This window comes from Halichoerus grypus, chromosome 6 (assembly GCF_964656455.1).
Source record: "Halichoerus grypus chromosome 6, mHalGry1.hap1.1, whole genome shotgun sequence".
Taxonomy (NCBI): domain Eukaryota; kingdom Metazoa; phylum Chordata; class Mammalia; order Carnivora; family Phocidae; genus Halichoerus; species Halichoerus grypus.
The window spans coordinates 127,692,228-127,717,927 of record NC_135717.1 but is presented as its reverse complement, the minus strand read 5'-3'; the positions used below and the strand labels follow the sequence as shown (position 1 = coordinate 127,717,927).

Here is a 25,700-nt window from a genome sequence, read left to right as displayed (position 1 = left end):
TCAAAATGCAGAAGAATCCACAATGAACAAAATATCAAAAATCTGAATACAGACAAGATGAGCAGTGTAACCTAGCAAAAGCCCACTAAAGAATTAAAGAAGGTTTTTGTTTGTTTGTTTTGTTTTTAAGAAGAGTTTTGATGCAACTAAAACAAATCCCAGCTGGAGTTTGGCAACAAGTAAGGAATAGAAAACCGGAAGGGCATAATGAATAAATGTCAACATCAGTTAGAAAACTGATTTTGAGTTAATGATCCATTATCACATTTCTTGCTTTGTTTTTAGTGAGTTTTAAAAAGCTTTAAATAAAACAAATATCTCAAACAGCAGACTGGAAAAGAGGAACAAACCAAAAAGAGAAAATACCAATAAGAGGCACTTTAGAAATTGAGGTCCAAATGGTACCTTCCTGGCAGGATTAGGGGCTAATCTGGACAGGATGGCTGCTTTAAGGAGGCCCCTTCCAGCCTGGCAGAGGATGCCTCTTAGATTATGTGGTTTTCAAAAACAATGCTTCCAGGCACCTGGGCGGCTCAGTCAGTTGAGTGTCCAACTCTTGGTTTTGGCTCAGGTCATGATCTCGGGGTCCTGGGATTGAGCCCCACGTCGGGCTCTGTGCTTCTCATGGAGTCAGCTTCAGATCGTCTCTCCCTCTCCCTCTGATCTTTCTGCTTGTGCTCTCTTTCTTTCTAAAATAAATAAAAAGATAGATAGATAATAGATAGATAGATAAACATTACATTAAAACAAAACCAAACCAAAAGAAGGCTTCACCGTAGGTATATCCAGGAAGGAAAGTTGCAACAATTGTTTTCCATTTTCATTTCAGAAAGATAAATATTTAAAACAATTCAAATATATTTTAAGCAAGATAGACTGTAGAAATCATGCTTGAACCTGAGACAAATTTAAACAGCAGATTGATGTAGCCATCCAGATATTCTGACAGACAAACTGTAGCTCGTCTGCCTAACTTCTTTCAGTAAACAGGCTGCGAATCTATCATCTGCATTGGGATTGATAAAATAAAACTTGTGACCACTGTTATCAGTATGAAAGAGACAAGTGTGAATTCTAGGAAACACTAAAAGGTAAAGGCAGCAACATGGGAAAGTATTTCTCAGGGCTTAGTTTGTAGCTTTGTTTTTTAGCATTAGAGACTTTGCAAAATTTAAAGGCTGGTGGAGATTCATTCACAGAATCTGTGGCCCACTGTTTAGCAACACAGTAGGGATTCAGCAGTTAAGGGTTTTAGTTTTGCCATACTCACTCACATATCAGACTGTAAACATATTCACTGGCATAATTTACTCCTTTTTTTGAAACTCCTTATTTTAACTGTAAAAGAGGATACATAAGAATCGTGGCAATAGGTCGCCTGGGTGGCTCAGTCGTTAAGCGTCTGCCTTCGGCTCAGGTCATGATCCTGGGGTCCTAGGATCGAGCCCCGCATCGGGCTCCCTGCTTGGCGGGGAGCCTGCTTCTCCCTCTGCCTGCCCCTTCCCCTGTTTGTGTGCGCACTCTCTCTCTCTGACAAATAAATAAAATCTTAAAGTAAACAAAAAAACCCCAAAAAACAGCAACAAAAAAACCAAAACCAAAACAAAACAAAAAAGAATCATGGCAATAAGATAATTTCGAAAGAAGTACATCCTGACAGTTGAACATCCCAGACCATAATTTCCCCCGTGGAGGCTGCTGGGACAGCAGCTTGGCTTCTGGTATAAATGTAGGACTCCTAGCGACTGAGATTACAAGTTGAAAAAAAGAACACAGTTTCCTTTCTACTGGTAACTTTAAAAAAATATCTGTATTTCTGCTACAGAAAACAACCCAACTAGAGTATATAAAACTCAAAGATACATTTTTGTCGAATTGGCTTACTTAAGTAACTGTGGTCCTTAATACAGTATTTTTAACTACTATATTTCTACCATGTTTCTTAGAAAGATGTAACTGATGACCAAATGCCAATAATTGGTGATGTTTGTGAAAACTAATTCTCATTAGACATTTAAATCATTCCATATTTATGGAGGACTTATAAATTATTATTATTTTTATTGAGGTATAATTGACATATTACATTACATTTAGGTGTACAACATGATTCAATATTTGTATATATCAGGAAATGATCATCACAATAAGTCAACATCCATTCCCATCCATAGTTGCAAAAATTTTTTTCTTATGATAAGGTCTACATTAGAAATTATTGATACCATATTAAACTTTATATTTCAGAAGTTCTACTTGCCAGATACAGCTTTCACTCAAATTATTTTATAGATCAAATAATGTATTTCATATGTAAGGTTTTCTACATTATACTTTATAATTTCCTAAATTTGGAATTAATCACAGTAACATCATATTATTTCTGCAGCAGAAATTTGCTACCTGAAAAATAGATTATTTTATTTAAAAATTTTGCCTAAGCCAAATATAAGTTTGGAGAGCAGTGAAAGTACGGAACTTGGTAATTTTTTGGAAGGATAGGAAGGAATAAATAGGAATTTACAGATTCTAGCTTGAGAAACAGCATGGTTAATGACACCATTTCCTGAGATTAAGGTTTGAGAGAAAAGAGTTGTGTGTATGTGTGTTTTGGAAGAGGAAGACAATGAATACAGTTTTAGTTGTGTAGTTTAAGATGCATGAAAGACATCTAAAAGGAACTAAAAGAGTCACTTTGGGACCAGTGACACATGGAAGACACTGTGAGAAGCCAGACAACTTGCCGCAAGTGGGACTCCAATTCCTTCTGAGAACTACTATCCCAATTAGCCAGTTTTTCAGTGGTTCCCTCTGTGATGAGCTCACTCAATGGATGGAGATGACTGAAACCCTTTGCCTGCACTGCTGGGTGGTTCCATAGACCTAGTGGCAGTTAACTTGAGTAGCTTATAACCATCCCAGAAGCCCTTCTCCTCCTCAACCAGGAATGTCTCAGTTCCAGCGGATCTTAGAAGAGAAGAAAAATGCTGCCCCAATGTCCCTTTGCTGGCACTAAGAGATGCCACCAAATCTATTTATCCTTTATTTTTTAAAAAGATTTAATTAATTAATTAATTTGAGAGAGAGAGACAGAGAGACAGAGTGTGAGAGAGCACATGAAGGGGCAGCAGCGGAGGGAGAGGCAGAGGGAGAAGCAGGCTTCCCACTGAGCAGGGAGCCCGATGCGGAGCTCCATCCCGGGACTCCAGGATCATGACCTGAGCCAGAGGTGGACACTTAACCAACTGAGCCACCCAGGCACCCTCTACTTATCCTTTAAATTCCACTCAAGACAAGTTTGGATGCTTTACCCCTGGACAGACAGGTCTTTCTCTGAATTCCAATAGCTCTTTGTAAATTAGTCTACTGGAATTCTTAGCATGAATATTCTGTAATATTTATGTAATTTTCTCTTCCATCAGGCTGTGAGCCCTTGAGGACAGAACTTTTTTTTTTTTTTTTTAAATTCCTAACATTTAAGTAAATTCCTATAGGGTATGTTACAAAATATTTAATGTACAAATGTATTCTGCTGCCTGGCTACTCCTTGAGGTGGAAAATTCTCTGGTATTGACAGAAAAACAATCTGAAATGCTGCAGTTCCATTCCAGCATTGGCCTCAGCCTGTATTGCGGGTTTAGTGAAACTTTGCATTCAGATCTTGATAGGTTCTGGAGCTTTAAGCTTTATGGACTCCAGTTTTGTAATGCAAAACACCAGAACCTTGTAGGCAGATTCCCAACTAATTCTAGAGGCAACTGATAGCTTGGAGTTGCCTCTTAAAAAGTAACCCACAAACTCCATATAATAGGAATTCCAGGTCTAAGAAAGTGTGGGGGAAATTTAGACTTGTTGGATACCTAGGGCCATCATGTATGAATTATGACCAAACTGTATATCCAGGCACCTACTCCAACAAAACTTGAGTGATCTAAAGGTCTAACTCTGTCAGATTTATCCACATACATTCTTGACACAGTATGTGATTATTATTATTATTTTTTTAAAGATTTTATTTATTTATTTGACAGAGAGAGAGACAGCGAGAGAGGGAACACAAGCAGGGGGAGTGGGAGAGGGAGAAGCAGGCTTCCCGCAGAGCAGGGAGCCCGCCCGATGCGGGGCTCGATCCCAGGACCCTGGGATCATGACCTGAGCCGAAGGCAGATGCTTAACAACTGAGCCACCCAGGCGCATCTCAGTATGTGATTATTCCCAAATTATGTAACTGAGCATGTATTAAAATATTTAAATTTAATTCTATTATTAACTAGTAAGGAATGAAAAATGAATTAGAAATTAGTATTTAGGGGTACCTGGGTGGCTCAGTCGGTTAAGCGGCTGCCTTCGGCTCAGGTCACGATCCCAGAATCCTGGGATTGAGCCCCATATTGGGCTCCTTGCTCAGCGGAGAGCCTGCTTCTCCCTCTCCCTCTGCCTGCCGCTCCCCCTGCTTGTGCTCTCTCTCTCTCTCTCTGTGTCAAATAAATAAAATCTTTAAAAAAAAAAAAGAGATTAGTATTTATTTAGCATTTACTATATATATTGGATACTTTATATTTCTTTTTTAAAACTTAACCTAGGAGGTACCATTGTCTTCATTTTACATTGAAAGGAACTAAGACTCAGGACACTTATATGGCTTCCTCAAGGTCCGCAGGTAGTAGGTGCGGAGGCAAGGTTTCAACCCAGGTTCTATCTGACTCCAAAGCTGTCTTTCCACCATAGAATGCTGCTTCCCTAGAATGGATCTGAATGGATGAGAAGAGTTGATAAATGTTAAATCATCTGACCTAGTAAAAGTGAGTTTGAGTAACATCTTCATTTTCAGGAGTGACCCAACGATGGAGCACTTAGTTGACATTACATAATCTAGGGTCTATGAGGGTACCTCAAAGAACATTTATACACACACACACACACACACATCAAGTATTAGAAATGACTTTAAAAATCAGATCTTAGCTCAAAAAGATAATTAACAGTTACCCTTTATTATTCATTAAAAATGAACTTTCTAAAATATTAGTAAATCTCATTTTTAGCTCCGTTTTGAAGTGCTGATACCAGTGGAGTAACATTTTTCTTCTTTGAACCTTTTCTTGTAAAATTAGAGTTTTCTCTTTTTCTAAAACAGCAGGTAGTTCATTCCAGTTCTTAATAAAGATAAAAGGAGCGTCCATGGACTTGAGTAGCTGCAGAGGAGAATTACGGTAAACAGATGCATTTCCACAGCTGCCGGCTGTCATGACATCTTCTACCACGGGAATAGAGCCATAGGAGCAAGCCTCGTATATTCTATAACATTCTGTGTTTACTCCTACTGGGCACAATGTGAGATCACTCTGAAGCAAAGCATCTTGGTAATTCTTAAGGCTTTCATTTGTTTCCTGAGGCTGCCACCTAAAAAAATCAGAAAAACAACTGTTGTTTTCACTTTAATAAGCATGTTTTTTGTGAGAGAAAATGTCAGCTACAGGAAATGGTAAACACATTATAGAGATGACGGCAGAAGAGAGAAATAAAATCTTGCCCAAATAGATTTCTTGAAAATATTTAAGAATTTGAAAAGTTTACAGCGACATATGTTTAAATCTAGTAGTCACCACAAAATTTCTGAATGAATGTTAATCCAGCCAATATTTTCTTTTTTTTAAAGATTTTATTTTTAAGTAATCCCTACACCCAACGTGGGGTTTGAACTCACAACCCTGAGGTCAAGAGTCTCACGCTCTACCAACCGAGCCAGCCAGGCAGGCACCCCCAGCCCATGTTTTCTGAGTGCCAGGTCTTCTTTCTCTACCCCACCCTCCAAAATCCTGCCCTCACAGAGCTTACATTCTAGTTCCAGTGATGGAGATGGATAGTAAACAAGTCAGGTCAGTATGTTATTTAGGTGTTAAGTACTATGAAGAAAAATAAAGCAGAGAAGCGAGGAGGGAGTTTCTGAGCCAGCAGTGTTGCAGTTTTAAGGAGGTAATCAGGGAACGTCTCATTGCAGGGGCGTCTGAGCACAGAGCTGGAGGTGAGGCAGCAAACCACGCAGACGTTTCAGGGGGGAACCGAGTACAGTACAAGTACAAAAGCCACGAGACGGTGTGTGCCTGGCAAGGCCAAGGAACAGCAAGGAGGCCAGGGTGGCTGAAGCAGGAGAGCAGAGGGGAAGAGGAGGGAAGATGAAGTCAGAGCATCCCATCATGGAGGGCTGTGATCAGAGGGGTGACTGACCTGACCCGTGTTTTATCAGAATTAATCTGGCCCTTGTGTTGAGAATAGACTGTATAGGGACAAAGGTAGAAGTTGAGAGACCTTTAGAAAGCTAGACATTCTCTCCCAACCATTCCTATTTTCTCAGTGAAATAAGCAATAGGGTCAGAAGGTAATGAAGAGAGAAGAAGGTACGAAGCAGTCTTGTAGGAGAGAGGGAGAACACACGGACAAGGGGAACGTATGATTGCTGGGCACTTGAGAGTCAAGGTCACGTATTTAAAGTGAGGTCTATTGGCACAATTCTCTGTGTGTGTGTGTTTGGCCGCATGGTGCAGGTAAGAGAGCTGGATTTTACCAGAGTTAGGGTTTGCTCCATTAGGGAACTAGGGATTTGAATGTGTATCAGTCATAGTTGACTATGAAATTTAAGAGTGGAAAAGAAGAAAGTAAAGATGAGGTGAGCAAAGGACAATGAAAAGTAGTAGGAACAATGAATTATAAATCCCAGCTAAATTGTTGGAGTCAATTAATTATAGGGAGTGAGCTGAAATGACAGAAAATGGTGGTTACACAGAGAGATGCTGGAACTTGAGATCACAAAGATGAAGTATGTGTAATGATAAGGTCTAAGAAATGAGCAGGACACTGCATGGCCAAGGCCAACTGGAGGACCAGATCACTGGAAGACGGGGGGTAAAGGAACCGTAAGACAAAGGTGGCAGAAGGACCATCTATATAGATTGGGAATCACCAAGAATTAGGTTGGAGTAACATGGGAGAGAGTGAGAGTGTGCCAGAACTAAACTCTTCATGGAAGTAAGGAGATAAACCCCAGGGTCAGTAAATGACTTCAAAGAAAAAGAGCAATGGATGGTTTTGTTTGCTGACAAGATATTCAAAATGGGAGGCTGTAGGGAGGGAAAGGGGAGAATGGTCTGGAAGCAGCAATGAGAAGCAAGGAGGACACCTACTCCACCTCCCGGCTCAAGGCTGTAAGAGAAATTGCAAGAATAATTCTATTCCTACAATAAACTTTGATATTTTACACTGCCCTCATTCACTCCTTTCCTGGTACACTGTCCCCTTGTGGCTCTTTACATTTGCTTTCCCTCTGCCTGGACTACCCTTCTCCTAAATAGACACAGGGTTCACCCCTGCACTTTCTTCAGGCCTGTGCTTATCTGTAATCTTCATACTGGAGTTTTCCTTAGCCATTCTATAACAGCAGGTGCTCCACTCTTGATCCCTCGTCCTCTCTACATCCCTCCTCTGCTCAGCTGTTTTTACATGGCATCTATCATGTATCTGACACACAATATATTTTACTGGTTTGTCTCCTCCAACAAACATTTAAGTTCTAAGAGGGCATGGACTTTTGACTGTTTTGTTCACTGCTGTATCCTTCATAGCTGAGATAGTTCCTGGCATATAGCAGTTGCTTGAAAAACAGTTGTTGACTGAATGGATATAGTACGGTTACATTAACTCTACATCTGTTCTTAGAATTGGGAGTTATGCTTTCAAAAAGAGAATATCTGGGGCGCCTGGGTGGCTCAGTCGGTTAAGCGACTGCCTTCGGCTCAGGTCATGATCCTGGAGTCCCGGGATCGAGTCCCGCATCGGGCTCCCTGCTCAGTGGGGAGTCTGCTTCTCCCTCTGACCCTCCTCCCTCTCATGCTCTCTGTCTCTCATTTTCTCTCTCAAATAAATAAATAAAATCTTTAAAACAAAACAAAACAAAAACAAAAACAAAAAGAGAATATCTGCTACAATTAATATATTTTTAGATCTGGAAGGACATTTTTTAGGCATTTCTTCTTTGATGATTCTACACATGAAATTGCATTTATTTATTTAAAAACAAAAGGAATAATTCCAAGATTTCTTCCTTCACTCCATGAACACCTGTTTCATGATTACCATGCAAAAGATGGAAGGAAGTTAAATCCATCCATCCATCCATCATCCATCCATCCATCCATCCATCCAACCATCCACTCCCCATTTATCCTAGGCCTATTTGTGTAAGGTCCTATGTTAGATCTGGGGATTCAAAGAATAGTATGTCCTGTTCTCCTGTCGTCAGGGTGGTGTCAGTTCCCTGAAGGTGTGAGGAGTACTTCATGCCACTCTTGGAACACTGAAACTGGTCGACCAAACATCTCAGGGATGAACCTAAGACCTTACTGGCACTCATAATCGTTGTGTGTCAGGTCTAACTGACAAACATCATTGAGGAATCTCAGACAATTGACATTTGCATAGGATAGTTACTAGTATTTCTCTTCAGGATGGACTCTAGCTATAGGAGATTCTCCCCATTTTAAATGCATACAACCCAGTTTCTACACAGCCTTAATTACTGATATATCTTCTGCAGAAAGACTGGTATTAATGAAGCTAACAATGTCTCTTTGGAGACCTGTGCTGCTACATAATGCAACTCTCGAACTAGAGAACAAAATGGGTGAATCAAGTAAACATAGAACTTACTGTTCTCTTGCTGAAACCCAACAAAGCTTATCGTTCCCATCTTGTTTCAAAATGTTCATTAGTGCTTGTCTGGATGAATTTTCATAAACGGTTCCTAAGAAATTACATAAGTAGGGCCTTTCATTATGCAGCATTGACCAACTTGCTTCCACCACAGGAAAATTCCTGTATCTACAGAAATAAGTACATATGAGTTAATAACATATGACAATAGGATTGGCAAATGACTGTATAACCTAACATCTTAGGTAGCATCATGATGCAGAGAGAAGAGATTTCAAGTATGATTTTCTAAACCTCAAACTGTAATTTTCCATGCTTACTTTGGAAAAGTCCCTGAATCTACTAACTTAAAAAAATAACCTCACATTGACATCTTTTATGAAATTGCTATAGAGATTACGTGCCTGAAATGTTTTTTTTTACTCTTCAACTTCCACTTGTGGTTATAAGGAAGGTTGAATTCAAGACCTTCAAAGTATAAATAATCCACATTCATAATGATCATGCTTTAATGACTGTTGTAGCCAGGTGATGGAAAGATTACAGAATACACATTTCTATAGCAAAGAGCTCCAATTTTCCAAAGGCTTTTATTTATTTATTTTTTTAAAGATTTTATTTATTTATTTGAGAGAGAGAGAATGAGAGACCAAGAGCACGAGAGGGAAGAGGATCAGAGGGAGAAGCAGACCCCCAGCTGAGCAGGGAGCCCAATGTGGGACTCGATCCCGGGACTCCAGGATCATGACCTGAGCTGAAGGCAGTCGCTTAACCAACTGAGCCACCCAGGCGCCCTCCAAAGGCTTTTAAAGTAGATTTTTAAAAACGGGCTCTTATAGGTTGATTTTTAAAAAAGATTTTATTCATTTATTTATTTACTTATTGGAGGAGGGTGTATGCAAGCGGGAGGAGGGGCAGAGGGAGAGGGAGAGAGAGATTCCCAATCAGACTCTGCGCAGAGTGCACGGAAGTCCAACGCAGGGCTGAATCCCAGGACCCTGAGACCATGACCCGAGCTGAAATCAAGAGCTGGACGCCCAACTGAGTCATCCAGGCACCCGTAAAGTAGATTAAAAAATACTTTGGCACCTGGGTAGTGCAGTCAGTTAAGCTTCCGACTCTTGGATTCAGCTCAGGTCATGATCTCAGGGTCGTGAGATATAGCCCCAAGGTGGGCTCTGCACTCAGCGTGGAGTCAGCTTACGACTCTCTCTCCTGGGGCACCTGGGTGGCTCAGTTGGTTAAGCGGCTGCCTTCGGCTCAGGTCATGATCCCAGGGTCCTGGGATCGAGCCCCACATCGGGCTCCCTGCTTAGCGGGAAGCCTGCTTCTCTCCCTCCCACTCCCCCTGCTTGTGTTCCTGCTCTCGCTATCTCTCTGTCAAATAAATAAATAAATAAATAAAATATTTTAAAAAATTAAAAAAAAACCTCTCTCTCCTTCCCCCTCTGCCCCTTCCCCGCTCTCTCTCTCTAAAATGAATAATCTTAAAAAAAACCAACCCTAGCTTTTAAAACACTAATAAAAAAATATAAAAAAGCCCTTGCATGCCATACAGAAGAGGCCTGCTGCAACTGACCCCTTCTCATGGGCATTTGGAAATACTAGAGACCAAACAATACAACCCTCCTATAAGGGTGACGCTTTATATAACATTCTATCACAGGTTTTTTCAGCCTTGGCATTACTGCCATTTTGGGCTAGTTCATTTTTTGTTGTGGAGGCTGTCCTCTACCTTGTAGGATATTTAGCAGCGTCCCTGGCCTCTACCCACCAGATGCCATTGTCGCCCTTCCACTTGTAACAACCAAAAATGACCTCCAGGCATTGTCAAGTGTCTCCTGGGAGGCAAAACTGCTTCTGCTTGAAAAGCACTTATCTATAAAAAGGATATTGGTCTAGTCCAACAATAAAAGAATTACAGAGTTTCCATCCAATGTATGGAAATTGTATGAATAGGCTATGTAGTGTTACTATGAAAGAGTAATTTTGTTTCAGAGCATTTTACAAGTATGAGCTCTGCTCACGGGACAGAATTTTCAAAGGTCTTATATCTGGCTATACTTAATATAAACCTTTTTGTCGGATGCTACCACAAACCTACTAAGTTGGAATACTGCAGGGTAGGCCAGGAAGGATGTCTTGTTAATACGCTTCTCTGGTGATATTTGTGTAGCCAACTAAGCAGTAGTTTAAGGTCCCATCTGGTAAAAAGTGATAAGAATGAATAATGAATATCTGATTCAAAAAACATGTTAATGAAATTTCTTGTAATTCATCCATTTGGCAAGTATTCACTCTCTACTCTATGCAGGCTTGGTTTTAGACTCTGTCGATACAGCGAACAAGAGACAGAACCCCTGGGGTTTCTGTACTAGTGCTGGATCTAAGTTTAACTTATCTTAAAGTCAGCTAAAAACCCTCTATTAACAGAAAGATAAAAAATAAGTTTCCATTTTATAGACTCTATAGACATATTTAGAAGCCTTTGTTATTACTTAATTAACTCCTCTTATTATAGAAGAGATTCGTGCAAGTTTAGCAAGTCTCAGTGACAGATCTGAGCATATTATGATCCTCTCAAATCAGGGGTATGGAATGCTCCTGATTTAATATTGCTTTTCTAAATTCTTTTTTTTTTTTTTTTAAAGATTTTACTTATTTATTTGTCAGAGAGAAAGCCCGAGAGAGACAGCACAAGCGGGGGCGGGGGGCAGTAGGCAGAGGGAGAAGCAGGCTCCCCACTGAGCAAGAAGCCTGATGTAGGACTCAATCCCAGGACCCTGGGACCATGACCTGAGCCGAAGGCAGACGCTTAAGCAACTGAGCCACCCAGGTGTTCCTTAATATTGTTTTACAAGTAAGATTTTTTTTGTTTTTACTATAAATTATATAGATTCTATAGTTGTTTTAAGTAGGTCTGCCTGTCTGCCATTCTCTGTTTAAACATCTCTTTAGGGCACTACTGATAAACTTGAAAATTCATCCTATGCCTTGGAGTTCTAAAACACAAAAAGGTAACTTATCCCCTCTCCTTATAAAATGCTAAAATACTCTGGGGGTGCCTGGGGTGGCTCAGTTGGTTAAGCGTCCAACTCTTGATTTTGCCTCAGGTCATGATCTCAGGGTTGTGAGATCAAGCCCCGAGTTGGGCTCTGTGCTACGCATGGAGCCTGTTTAAGATTCTCTTTCTCCAGGGGCTCCTGGGTGGCTCAGTCGTTAAGCGTCTGCTTTCGGCTCAGGTCATAATCCCAGGGTCCTGGGATCAAGCCCCACATCGGGCTCCCTGCTCCACGGGAAGCCTGCTTCTCCCTCTCCCACTCCCCCTGCTTGTATTCCCTCTCTTGCTGTGTCTCTCTGTCAGATAAATAAATAAAATCTTAAAAAAAAAAAAAAAAGATTCTCTCTCTCCATCTCCCTCTGCCCCTCTTCCCCACTCACAATCTTCAAAAAAAAAAAAAAAAGCTAAAGTACTCTAAAAACATCATTATTATTACTGAAGCATGAGACCAAACCATATTTTTTCCATGGAAAAGATTGTACCTGGCCTCCCAGATGATACCAGAACTACATTTATTACAAATTTAAAGTACAATCTTCCTGATTCAGAAATTCAGGTCTTAGAGTCTAGAAACATGTAATAATATTTTGTACTTACGTTGCCACTCCTAAAGGCCACTGAAAGATATCCACATCATTAACCCAGGGGCTGTCATATATTATGAAAAGCAGCTCCACAAAGCCTCCATTTCTTTTGAGGAACTGGTTTATCCATTCATTATTACAATGTTCATTTCCAAGCAACACAACGGCGAGATGCTGGACTTTTTGAGTTTGCACTAAATTTTGTGCATAAAGTAACCACTGGGTGGCATAAAAGATCTTAGTTTTTTCTCTCCCATTTAGAATGAGTACCACGTTATTCACATCAATGGGAAAGTACCCTGGGACTACAGCTGGGCCAGTGATGAAGCTGTTAAAACAATACAACAAAACAAGAACAAGAGACAAACCAACAAAAACAGAACAAAGGTATTTGAGATCAGAAGTTTTTAATCATTTTACATAAAATCTACAATGAGATTTAATCTGTATTCTTTCTAGAAACATAATTTCTACAATGCAAGTTTTCCTGAACAAGTTTGAATGATAGAGCATGGATGTCAATTAATGGGAAGCTTTGGTTGTAGTAAGATCAACTGCATATGATAATCAGAAATGTGGTAGCTTGGTTGTTGCTTTTAACCACATTCAGAATACATGCTAGCCAGAGTTTGAGCTGGTGAACTATTCACAGTTGAATCATGTGAAACTCTGTATAGTTCCTCCTCTGTATAGTGTAAGCAGTTCCCACCTCTTTTATGTGGGAGTTACTGTTAACGTTCTTTATCTGAATGAAATGTAAGTGATGAATTGAGAAAGGGAGGATGGCATTATAAACATCCATGGAGGTTAAGTCTCAAAAACATAATGTTAAGGAAAAAAGCAAGCTGCAGAATACTCATAAGATATGACAATTCTATGTAAATTTGAAAGTGCAATATAAAAATTGTGCTTAAATCTAGTATAAGTACAAATATAAAAATATGAATGGGAGGATACACACCAAATTCATTATAGGGGTTGCCTCTGAGGAGGAAGAAGAGAAGAGGAACTGGGAAATAGTACAAAGAAAGCTTCCCTTTTACTGGGAATATTTAATTCTTTTAAGAGGAAAGTTAAATATCTGAAGCAAATATGACAGAGAGCTAGAATATGTTGGTTCTGCGTGATGGGTAAATGAGAATGTGTTATTTTATTCTCTGTGAAAAAGAAACAATATCGTATCTGTACTACAATTTTAATTACATAATCCTATACATAGAAAAAAGACTGGAAGTAGACATGACGAAATGTTGTCTAACCCTGTTTTTGGAATTCTGGGCACAGCGGAATTATGAGTGATGACAACATCTTCTGAATTTTCCAAGTTATTGTAATAATCACTTATTAGTCTTTTTAATTATAAGCCTATCTTAAAAAAAGAAAGATGTAATTTTAAAAAACAAACGAACTTGTAAAATCTGAGTACTGAATTTTTTAAAACTCTGTTTATTGTGCTTTAAACAATGCTATTGCTTTATTAACTACTGGCCTGGCTTGCAAAGGGCAGTGGACGCTCTGGGCTCAGGGTCCGTGTAGGATGTGAGGAGGAGGCGATGATCGGGAGGCTGCTTTGAAGGAAAGGAAGCGGTCTGGAGGGCAGGCCCAAGACACCTTAGATTTACTTCCGGAAATGGGTAGACCTTGTAAAGGAGTCATGGAAAGCTATGGCCACGCCATCAAGAAAGTGAAGAAACTCTTGGAAATCTAGCTGCCCATTGTCCATTTTCTTCATCATGTGGTCAAGGACACCAGAGTCCTTCCAGTTCTTTGTGAAGGCAGCCAGTTTTGTATTCACGAAGGCTAGGAACTCTGTCTTGGGAGAGCGTGCAGTTGTTACCCTCCTTTCCAGCAAACTTCTGGAAAACAGCAATCAGAGACTCGATGCACGGCTCAGCCTCAGTAGGGCTGGACATTTTTGCCACGTCTGCGTGCAGTGGGCGAGGAGGCTGTGACCGGGCGGCAGCAGCGCTGCCAAAAGTTGATTTATTTTTAAGTCATCTTTACATCCAATGTGGGGCTCAAACTCACAACCCCAAGATCAAGAGTCACATGCTCTACTGACTGAGCCTGCCAGGTGACCCTCACAGGATTATTTTGAAGACTAAATGCATTAACAGATGTACAGTGCTTAAAACAGTATCTGGCACATAGGAATCACTATAGGAGTCTTGCTGCTGTTATTAGTTTTATTATTTTTACTATTACTTAAATAGGTACTGCAACATCTCCCTACTTCCCTTCTCCTTTCTGTTTCCAGAACTGAATGAACTGAATATTATCTCTCCTTCATGTACCTGCACAAAAGCCTTATTGATACATTCTTTATATTAATATGTTCAACTAGGTTACAAGCGAGCCTGGGACTTATTCTGTCTCTTGAAGGAACTTGGCCTATCTCTACTCATATCTATCGTATATTGATTTACAGTTTAATTTCATAGGGCAACTTCATTTTTAATTTCTTAGGAGGAATCTTACTTCTGCTCATCATGGCCTTTGTTTATCCTTAAAAGACTGCCTTCAGAGTCCTGTATGTCCATATGCAGGAATTATCACAAGATATATAACTGTCCATCTATTCGATAAAACAAAAGCTAGATGCCAAATTATTTAACTTATTGTTTTCAGAGTTCAATTATGGTATTTTCAATTAACATCTGCTACTTATGAAAAGGTTAAAAAAAAAAAGAAAAAGTTGAACTTATTTCTAAAGATCAAGATACTGAGTAAGTTTTAATTTACATTTTGTAAAATTCACCCATTTTGGGGCACCTGGCTGGCTTAGTTGGAGGAGTGTGTGACTCTTGATCTTGGGGACATGAGTTTGAGCCACACGATGGGTATAGAGGTTACTTAAAAATAAATAAATAAAATCTTTAAAAAATAAATAAAATCTTAAAAAACATAAAAACCTGTTTACTTTTCAAGAATGATTACTTTGAAAAGATACATGAAATGAAATTGCTTTCCAAGTGTCTAAAAACTAAACAAGAATTAGCAGAGAAAACTCAAATGAAATTGAGATTAACCATAGCTTTTCTTTTTGATTTCTGTGGGAAATAAATGGAAACCTAACAGAAACCTGAATCTTTGGTTGACATTTTTTTCCCTAATAGTACAATTGTTACATGAAATAAGCATTTAAAATGATTATTTTTATTTCAATAAGAAAGCAAAATCTTTTTTTTTTTTTAAAGATTTTATTTATTTGACAGAGAGAGAGGGCACAAGCAGGGGGAGTGGCAGGCAGAGGGAGAGGGAGAAGCAGACTCCCCGCTGAGCAAGCAGCCCAATGTGGGACTTGATCCCAGCACCCTGGGATCATGACCTGAGCCGAAGGCAGTCACTTAACCAACTGAGCCACCCAGATGTCCCAAGAAAGAAAATCTAATAGAAAATAGCACTCTTTCATACAGCAATATTATCACATTTTTTCCTAAAGAAAATAATCGCAATTCTACCTATTTAAAAATCTTTAGAAAATATGGAATCATAGATAAAAGTTTTATAAAAATAAAAACTCAAAAAGTCTTAATGATACATTGGTTTTACTGAATCTGAAAAAAGAAAAAAAGATTTCTGGGGGAGCCTGGGTGGCTCAGTCGGTTAAGTGTCTGCCATTGTTCGGCTCAGGTCACGATCAGGGTCCTGGGATTGAGCCCCGTGTTGGGCTCTCTGTTCAGTGGGGAGTCTGCTTCTCCCTCTGTGTTCTCCCTCTCTCTCTCAAATAAATAAATAAAATCTTAACAAAATAAAAATAAAAAAAAGATTTCTGAGTAATTGCATTAAAATGATAATCTATACCATCAAATCATGAAAGACTCATATATAAATGTTTTTATAAAATTTTCACAACTCATAACAATAGCTTTGCTTCCACTTGAGTATTATAAAATATGTGAACATGACTAGTATATGAAAGAGAAAAATGAAAATACTTTTAAGTTTATATATCATTCCTTCAAGATATGGAATATTAAATGCTTATCAACAATCAAATGTTATAAAATTTGGAGCATGAACCTTCCCATATAATCAGAAATGTTTTGATAAAAATGAAACCGACAAAATTAAAAAAAGGAAGCATTTTGTAAAAATGTTCAGGTAAACTATAACTACAATATATATATTCATGAGATTCACTTTTCTATTCTTCACAAGTTGAACTGGAAATATTGTCTCTAAATATGTTTTCCTCTGATTTTTCTCCTCGTATTTATATAAAACATTGTATAGAAAGACAGCAAACGTTAATGTTGCACAATTAATACCTGTAATGTGTTCTTCCTACAACTGAATTTCCTTCTCTCCACTGAGCAGTCACATCGGTGGGATCAAGCAAGCCTTCAAAAATATGCTCCCAGAGATACAAACCTGGTAATCAATCAATCAAACAAACAAACAAACAGAAAATAAGAACAAATCCATTTACTGTCTGGTTTACTCTGGTGTGTGAGATGAGTTTATGTTCTGCTCATTTATGTAAGTTGACCAGGAAAGCAAACTGTATTCCTTTTTGGTCCCCTGGCAGGCACTTCTGCCAAGCAATAGCTCAAAATCACCAATATGGTGGTTAAGGTATGAGAGACAGAATTCAGAGCTTGTCAGTGTGAAATGTGGCAGAATGTGGGTTACATCAAAGACAATAACCTCTCTTACTCTAAACCTGAGAAACCCCTAATTTTCGTTGGACTTTTACTACCTACTTCATCCTGACATGTGTTATAATGTAAGTTACTATATGATTAGAATGGCTTCTATATTCTAACAAACTAGGGGAATTTACCATTTTGTGCCAAACACCACCAGAGGAGCTCACGCATATATGTATACAGTCAATACATCAGGGAGATAGTAACTCGTCTTCACTTGAACACACATCCCTCACTGCATCATGCCCTCTGCAGACAAATGCCTTTGCATCTTTCTCCTTAGGGTGGCCCCTGATATTTTACTGTGATTTCACCTGAATGAAAGCTCTGAGAGTGGAGGAAAGCAGAAGGAAGTAATCTGGGAGCCCTGTTTTACTTATTGACAGATGTGCTTTATTCCATTCGCATTATGCCCTGGTACTAAAAGGACACACACAAAATGACTGTGCTTAAACACTTAGCCAATCAGATAAAGCTTTCCATGTGTGGTGGCCCAATAATGCCTCCCTGTCCACCCAAGATGGCCGAGGATGTAATCTCTAGAATCTATGAATACATTATCTTACATGGCAAAAGAAACTTTCTATATGTGATTAATGATGCTGAGGTGGGAAGGTTATCCTGGATTATCTAGATAGGCCCTAGGTAATCATAAGTGTTTTCACGAGAGGGAAGCAAGGGTGTCAGAGTGAGGGAAGGAGGTATGAGGACGGAAGCAGAAGTTGGAATGATGTGGGGCCATGAGTCAAGGAATGTGGGTAGCTTGAAGAAGCTACAAAAGTCAAGGAAACAGATCCTCCTCTAGAGACTCCAAAAAGAATACAACCCTGTGGACACTTTTTAGACTTCTACCTTCAAAAATGTAAGATTATAAGTTTATGGTGACTATGGTTAATAATACTGTTTTATATATTTGGAAGTTGCTAAGAGAGTAGATCTTAAAAGTTCTCATCACAAGAAAAAAAGTATGTGTGGTGATAGATACTAACTAGACTTACTATGTTGATCACTTCACAAAATATAAATATCTCAAACCATTATGTTGTATACCTGAAACCAATACAATGTTATATGTCAATTATATTAATTAAAAAAAGATAATAAAATTGTGTTGTTTTAATTCACTAAATTTTTGGTAACTGCTTATGGCAGGAAACTAGAGATTATGGTACCTGGAAATGAGATACTGCTGTAATAAATTCTCAAAAATCTGGAAGTGGCTTTGGAATTGAGTAATGGGAAGAGGCTGGAAGAACTTTGAGGAGCTTGATTTAGAAATGCCTACATTAGATTGCCTTGGACAGGTTATAGGTAGAAGTATGGGTGTTAGTGACTCAGCTGGTGAGAACTCAGAAGAGAAAAAGCACAGTAAAAACAAACCATTTACTGATTTTTATAAGCATTTAAGCAGACTATTAGTAGAAATATGCAGGTTAAAGTGCTGCTGGTGAGGGCTCAGAAGGAAATGAGGAACATGTTACTAGAAACTGGAGAAAAGGGGATCCTGGTTATAATAGCACCAGAATGCTTAGTTGAATTGTGTCTAGAAGTTATATGGAAAGTGGAAAGTGTAAATGATAAACTTGGATATTTAGCTGAAGAGATTTCCAAGCAGTGTTGAAGCTGTGGCCTGGTTTCTTCTTGCTGATTATAGTAAATATAAGAGGAAAGAGTGATTGAGCGAGGAACTTAAGCAAGAAGGAGCCAGGACTTGATGGTTTGGGAAATTCTCAGCTTGTTCAATTGCAAAAGGGTGGAAAATTAGGAGATTCACTGTCAGAAAGGCGTGTTTCTGAAAGAAGGTGACGGATATAGTTGAGTATCTTTTTGCTAGTGCCTCAAAAGGATTAAAAGGTTAAAATATTCAGTCACATAGAGGGCTCATTGAGAATATTAGGGGTGTAATTTATGGGTCTCCTCAGCCAACTCAGCAGAAGCCAGAAACAGAGATGAGATTCTCCAGGAAAGACCTGGAAGAGTTCTTGTCTGATGGAGTGAATTTCCTGTGATAGGAGACCCACAAGCTTCTTGAAAATGTTCTATCAGCAGAAACACTGCTGGCTTGGACTAAAGGGGACAGAGAGATGTTGAAATGAAAGAAGGGTATTGATTCCCCAAATCCTAATAGTAGGATACCGGCTGATAAAACCACTGAGCGGCAAGCACATGCTACCATTCATGACAAAGGAAGGATGACTGCAAGGATTGAGAGCTGCAAGACCAGAAGCAAAGTTCTGAGCCACAGGTTTTTCCCAGGCCTTGAAACTTAACAGTTTGCCTGGTTGGAATTTAGAATTGCTTGGACCAGTGACTCCATTTTCCTCCCCCTCCCCTCCACTTTTTAAAAAAGATTTTATTTATTTGAGAGCAAGAGTGAGAGTGAAAGCAAGAGAGAAAGAGAGAGACACACACACACACCGAGTGCCAGTGGGGGAAGGGGCAGAAAGAGAGAGACAGATAAAGAATTCCAAGCCAACTCTGCACTGAGCACAGAGCCCGACACAGGGCTCAATCTCACGACGCTGAGATCATGACCTGAGCTGAAATCAAGAGTCTGACGTTTAACTGACTGAGCCACCCAGGTGCCCCTTTTTCCCTCCTTTTCGAATAGGAATGGAATTGGAATCCTATTTGCCTGGGGAATAGGTTGATGAAAAGGAGTGTTTGATAAAACTCATCTAGTCACTTTGTGCTTACTGAATTGCAAAGAGAAAAGTCTGGAAACATGAAAACCTGTGAAGAATAGAATTAATTAAAAACTAGAATGGGGAAATGGGAATTTAAAGGATGAAATTAATATTAGAGATTTTATAAAGAAAAAAGTTGCTAGAACTTGATGATTGGAGCCTGGGTCTAGGTACTTGAAATCTGGAGGTCAGTAGTAATCTTCAAGGATGTATATTTGCATGCAAGCAAATTTATGAAACACTAAGGGCAAAGCGTCATTCTCTGATTACTTTCTTCTCCTCCGGTCCTTTCTACCTTATTCTACGATATACCTTACTGTAGATAAATCCAATGTTTAAAGGCCCAACAAAGCCCCTTTTAATTCGCTTAATTCTTTCTGACTCTTGTAACCCTCATTTAGGGTCCCATTCTCTGATTGAGCATAATATATAACTTGGAACTCTAGAATCTCATGATACTCAGAGCAAAAATGCTTTTGTGGGTATTCAAGTTTAATTAACTGTATCCTATATCCCCCTCTTACATATTTATAATGAACACTGGCATATTAAGGGCTCTGAGAATGGCCTGTAATAAAGAACCCTGTTTAACTTTGTTCAGTTTAATGTTTCCCAAATTTGTTTGGCCATCATGTGCAGGGGCCACATCTTATATTTGTGTGTCAAGTGTCCAATAAATACATAAATTCATGAAAATTCAGTTGACATAGGCATTTCTATATAATGACACTTACATTCTACTTTGTATCTACAAATAAAGCTGTCCTCAAAGACCAACGACAGATACCTGTGTACGTGTATTTCCACAGATATTGTCTAACAGAAAGGAGAAATGAAATATTAAGGAAAAGTAAAAAAATGTATCATGATGCTTTAACAAATGATGAAGTAGACTAAATGCATTAAAATGAATTGAATTTAACATTAATAAAGTACATTTAGGATTCTTTTTACATGTCTTAGCTCTATACATTAACTTACCAATGGCAGCTTTCCCCCAGATTTGTACACGGAAGTCTGTTTTCCCTTTTGTGGATTTATTTAATATTTGAAGGCTAGTTTTAAATCTGTGTTGTTGCTCATTTTTTTCATCTCCTTCCCAAGGATTCCATTCTTCACTTCCCAAAGTAGATTGTTCTGTGTTTTAAAAAGAGTAACCGTGTTTATCAGTAAGGTAGAGCTGCAGATGTAAATAAATTCAAGCCCTTTAAATTAGATGTGAGGGCGTGCTAATTTCAGCTTTTCATAGAGGTAAAGCAACTGCATTTGAACTGTTTAAACACATACAATTAAAAAAAAGGAAATCAGAATTTTTATTAAATCTTTATTCTGAAAGATCTTAGAAATAGAATGTTAACAGCAGACACAAAATCATCTCTTCCAAATGAAACCTTCTAAACTAACTGGATAATATGTATCAAGTTTAACTTTCGCTATTCTTTATAGATTGTGTATACGGAACCTATACATAAAAACTTGACTTCAGAATGGAAAGTGTCCAACAGTTTTAGATATTACTGTGCACAATTCTGAAAAAAGGGAGAGATAAGTCTGAGTCCGATTCTGACATAGGTCAAAATCCAGGACAGAGGACCACCATTTGGAGGTAAGGCACGCAGGCCTTCCCAAATCGCTGCAAGATTAGCGAAGGCTCTTTGTGTCACGGAGGAAATAGAGGTCTTAAACCCAGCGGCATTCCCAAGAATCTCCGACATTCTGTGACAATGCCTCGCAGGTTCAAGACGTGTTTCACGGAGTGCGCGCCAGTCAGCTTTGAAGGTGGGGAGTGGGGCTGGCGTGTGAGATTCGGGCGAGGACTGAGACAGCCGCACACGCTCCGAGCCCGAGCCCAGGGCCCGCTACCGAGAGCTGGAGGGGAGGCGCAGCCTGGAGCCCGGGGGCACCCCCGGACCCGCGAGCCGGGTCTGCAGCAGCCCAGTGTCCTACCTCGGCCGCGCCTCTCCCGCGCCGGGGCCGCCCCTTTCCTTAGGCCCCGCAGAGACGCGGCCGGCGCCCGGCGGCGGCGCCCGAAGAAAACGTGGTAGGCGGCGTAGAGGGAGAAGAGGCAGTACAGGGCGATGAGAAACGAGCAGAGCCGCTTCCGCGTCAGCCGCATCCCACTCGGGCTTCCCGTCGGCCACCGCCACCCTGGTGCTGGGCCGGAGAAGAGACCGGCGCTCAGCGCCCTGCCCTGCCGGCTTCAGGTGCAGGCCTAGGCCGGGGGGAAGGGAGTCACCCGAATCAACCCCGCCCCCGCTCAAGCCCCGCCCAGGGGCCGCCCCGGCGTCTCCACCCCGCCCCTCGCGCCAGCCCAGCTCAGGCCCCGCCCTCAGCCCCTCCCAAGCCTCTCCTAGGGCTTCGCCCCGCCCCTCCACAGGCGGGGCTCCTTCACCGGCTTTGGTAGCTTATTGGCATCAGTCTTTGGAATTGGGCATTGGGAGACCGCATCTTAACAGCGCGCTGCTCCTTGATCTCCGTAGTGTACAGATGGCCTCTTTCAACCCTGTCCTCCTCCCCAAGTACATAAAAACTTACCTGTTATCTGACCGTAAAGAAAAAAAAAAAACCACAGACCTAAACAGCACCCACTGTGATCCCTGAAGTCCATGTGAAGGCATGGTCCCTTCTAGTTTTTGTTCCCAGAGCTTAGCAGAGGGCCTGTGACATTACAGATGAATGATATACATGTCCTTTAAAAAAAGCTAAGTGGTGGAGCGCCTGGCTGGCTCAGCTGGTGGAGCACGGTCTCTTGATCTCCGGGTTGTGAGTTCGAGCCCCACAGTTGGGTGTAGAAGTTACTTAAGAATAAAATGTTAAAAAAAAAAAAGTTAAGTGGTGATAGTGGCACAACATTGTGGATGTAATTAATGTCACTCAATGGTACACTTAGAAATAGTTAGAATAGCAAATTTCATTATGTATACCTTACTAAAATATTTGAGAAAAATTTTATTACTATGATACGACTTGAGTGTACACAAGCATATAGTCTTGTCAAATAAAGGCTGTAAAATTGAATGCTGTCAATAAACTTTCTTTGTCAAGTCCTTGTGAAGTTGGGCTACAATTTTTTGTCGGTTGCATTTAGCATCTTTTTTAAGTAATACCTATGCCCAACATGGGGTCTGAGTTCAAGAGTCACATACTCTACCGACAGCCAGCCAGGTGCCCCTGAGTCTAGCTTTGTCCTTCAACTTGTTTGGCATTCTTGGTAGCCAGAGAGCTTGTAGAACACAAGTGTGGCGGAGGTCATCAGAGCCTTCACTTGCTGTGTCCTGACCAATTCAACTCTCCAACCTGATTCAGTCTTCTTAACATTTCTGGATAAAGTTTCCATCTCCTCCATTAGCAAAAAACTTAACCTTTCCAGAATTTTATGTTCTTGGGGTCAGGTCTCTGTCTTCCATATTGAAATGTAGATAATATGATAAGGAAAATTTTATGGCTGGGAGGAAATCTAGGTCCAGAGGGGTGAGGTGACTTGACCAACGGCTCATACTTTTTTGGTGTCTGAACTGGACTAAAATTTCTACATCTGTTCTCAGTTCTGTGTTCCTGACATTTATTGTAACTATGTCCCGGCCCCTCATCTCATCTTTTTTTTTAAAAAAATTGTTGTTTTCTGTTTTGTTTTGTTTTGCTTAACAATATCAGATCCTAATGACAAACTGCTTGAGTTTAATCATAGATCTTAATGATCCAATTTCCAATTTGACTCTGAATAATGTTTGTTGCTCCAAATTAAATCCATTATCAAAGAATGACTCTGTGCCATAGCTGAGGATATAAAACAAGGTAGTACAAATTTTAAAGGCAGTTCCAAAGAAGTTCCCAAAGTACTTTGAGTACAATCAATGGAATAATTATGTACATCCAACCAAGGTATTTTCTTATTCAAAACTGCCACTAAGTGAGGAAGTGAAAATTCCTTTACTTACAGAGTCTCTCATTTTTGGTCTTTTCTCTAGAAAAATATCATGTGTTTTTTGTTTTGTTTCAGATTTGGCTTTTGTTGTCATTAAGAATCTTTAGAGTGATATTTTAAGAAGAAAACAAAGCATTTTAAAATGGAAATAAACTCATAATGATTTGAATTTGAAGGTGACATTGTTTAGAAGCAGTTAAGGCACAGTACTGAGGAAGTATCAGCTTTGAGCCATAATGAGGAATCAAAGAAAACTTCGTAATTTTCTAGCTGGAAGGATGGTGTTAGTGCCTTTTTTTTTTTTTTTTTTTTACGTAGGCTCCACACCCAATGTGGGGCGAGATCAAGCGTCACATGCTCTATCATCTGAGCCAGCCAGGTGCCCCTGGTGTTACTACTGATATAGAAGGAAAACATGAGATGGAGAGCCATTTTTTTAGAGGTGGATAATTTGCCTTACTGTCTTTTTTGCCCGGTAAATTTTAAAGACAACTCAGTAATTTAGGTGAAAATGAAATGTTTATTATCAGGATTAGATGAGACTAGAGCAGCAAGAGTACCTTGTTTTCAGTCACTAATCTTTAGTGTATCACCTGAAGGCTAATAGATGCTTAATATGTGTTTGTAGCTGATAATGCATCACCAGCCTTGGATCACTCTACAGATTTACTTTTCATAGTGTCTCTGGTGCCTACTACAGGATCTGGCATATTTCTTGAGTGTTTAGTAACACCTATCTGGCATAGGTGTTTAGTAAATATTTGCTGGTTGAATTCTTTTTTTTTAGGATTTTATTTATTTATTTGAGAGAGAGAGAGGGAGAGAGCAGGGGAGAGGGGCAGAGGCAGAGGGAGAAGCAGACTCCCTGCTGAGCAGGGAGACCAATGTGGGATTTGATCCCAGGACCCCGGGATCATGACCTGAGCCAAAGGCAGACGCTTAACCGACTGAGCCACCCAGGTGCCCCTTCTGGTTGAATTCTTATTAGTATTAAAAAATGAATTTATGTTACAGCTGGTATATTTCTTAGCTAGGTGGATCTACTGGAAATTGAGACCACCTGTAGCCAGATAGCTTAAGTATCAGGACTGAGAACTTGGGCCATCTACACTAACATGACTTTTCTCTTGTTTTTGTAAATTCTTGCCCAAGAGGATAAGGCCATAAACTAATAACTAACTTCACTGTTTATTTCAGGAAATTCCTGCAAACTAGTTAATCTGAACAAACAGCTCACTCTTCTTGGCAAATATTGTTTAGCTGAAATAGATGGTTTATCTGGGCAAATACTTCACTTATGAAACTTATGAAATATTTTACTTATGAAAAAACATCTTAGTTATCAGGACTTGTTTCAAAATCAGTGTAGTGGTGTGCCCACCAGTTAGGGTGTCCACCTGTCTCGGTTTGCCCAGGACTGAAGGGGTCCCTGGGATGTGGGGTTTTCAGTGCTAAATCTGGGAAAGTGCCAGAAAACCAAGGACAAATTGGCCACCATACCACCAGCCCTAAGCTATTATGTCAAAAACTTTGCTCAAGCCCCAAAACAATTCCCTCTTAAAAGAGCTGTCCTAAGCTATTTTTACTCAGACTCCCATATCCTATAAAGTATCACTTGCTATCTTCTTCCTTCTGAGGCTACTAAGCTCCTGACAAAGCATTGTTCTTCCTTACTGTAGTAGATTTAATAAGCTTAGCTTTCCTTAATCGTCAGGTGATTCTGGTGGTCTCTTGGGGAGATGGCAGTTGTTGTATGTATATTTTTGTTTCGCCTATCTTTTCTGTGGGAGTGAGAATTATTTATGGAGTTAATAGAGAGTATCTATTTTATAACTACATAAAACACCCACTGTATCAATGTACACTCAAGGGCTACTAACTAATGGTTAGTTGAGTTTTACTATAGAGAATGATATGCAAGTTAAAACTAATATGGGGTTGAGGCTGTCTTGAGTAGGGAAGAGGACCATGCAAATGGAGGTGTTGTTTTACTTCAAACTACAAATGACTGTACAATTTGAAAATAAATTATGGTGATGTATTTAGGTTACAAAGGAATGAATCTTCGAATTGATCTCAACATAG

General features: G+C 39.7%; 1 protein-coding gene across 3 annotated transcripts; it reads right to left on the bottom strand.

The window, feature by feature from the left end:
• Positions 1–4,973: 4,973 nt before the first annotated feature.
• RXYLT1 (ribitol xylosyltransferase 1) lies at positions 4,974–21,940 on the bottom strand. 3 transcript variants are annotated; one of them, XM_078076215.1, is made up of 7 exons: positions 21,638–21,940; positions 20,672–20,827; positions 16,623–16,725; positions 12,365–12,679; positions 10,807–10,910; positions 8,704–8,797; positions 4,974–5,403 (listed from the first exon to the last, which is right to left on the bottom strand). In XM_078076215.1, exons 1-7 carry the CDS (start codon positions 21,804–21,806, stop codon positions 4,986–4,988), a joined length of 1,359 nt encoding a protein of 452 aa, XP_077932341.1. In that variant the 5' UTR covers positions 21,807–21,940; the 3' UTR covers positions 4,974–4,985. The 3 variants fall into 3 exon arrangements, with proteins under 3 accessions (XP_077932341.1, XP_035926859.2, XP_077932343.1); XM_036070966.2 differs by lacking the exon at positions 10,807–10,910 and having other exon boundaries at positions 8,704–8,874; XM_078076217.1 differs by lacking the exons at positions 12,365–12,679; positions 16,623–16,725; positions 20,672–20,827; positions 21,638–21,940 and having other exon boundaries at positions 8,704–8,874; positions 10,811–10,884.
• Between the last annotated feature and the right edge of the window lie 3,760 nt (positions 21,941–25,700).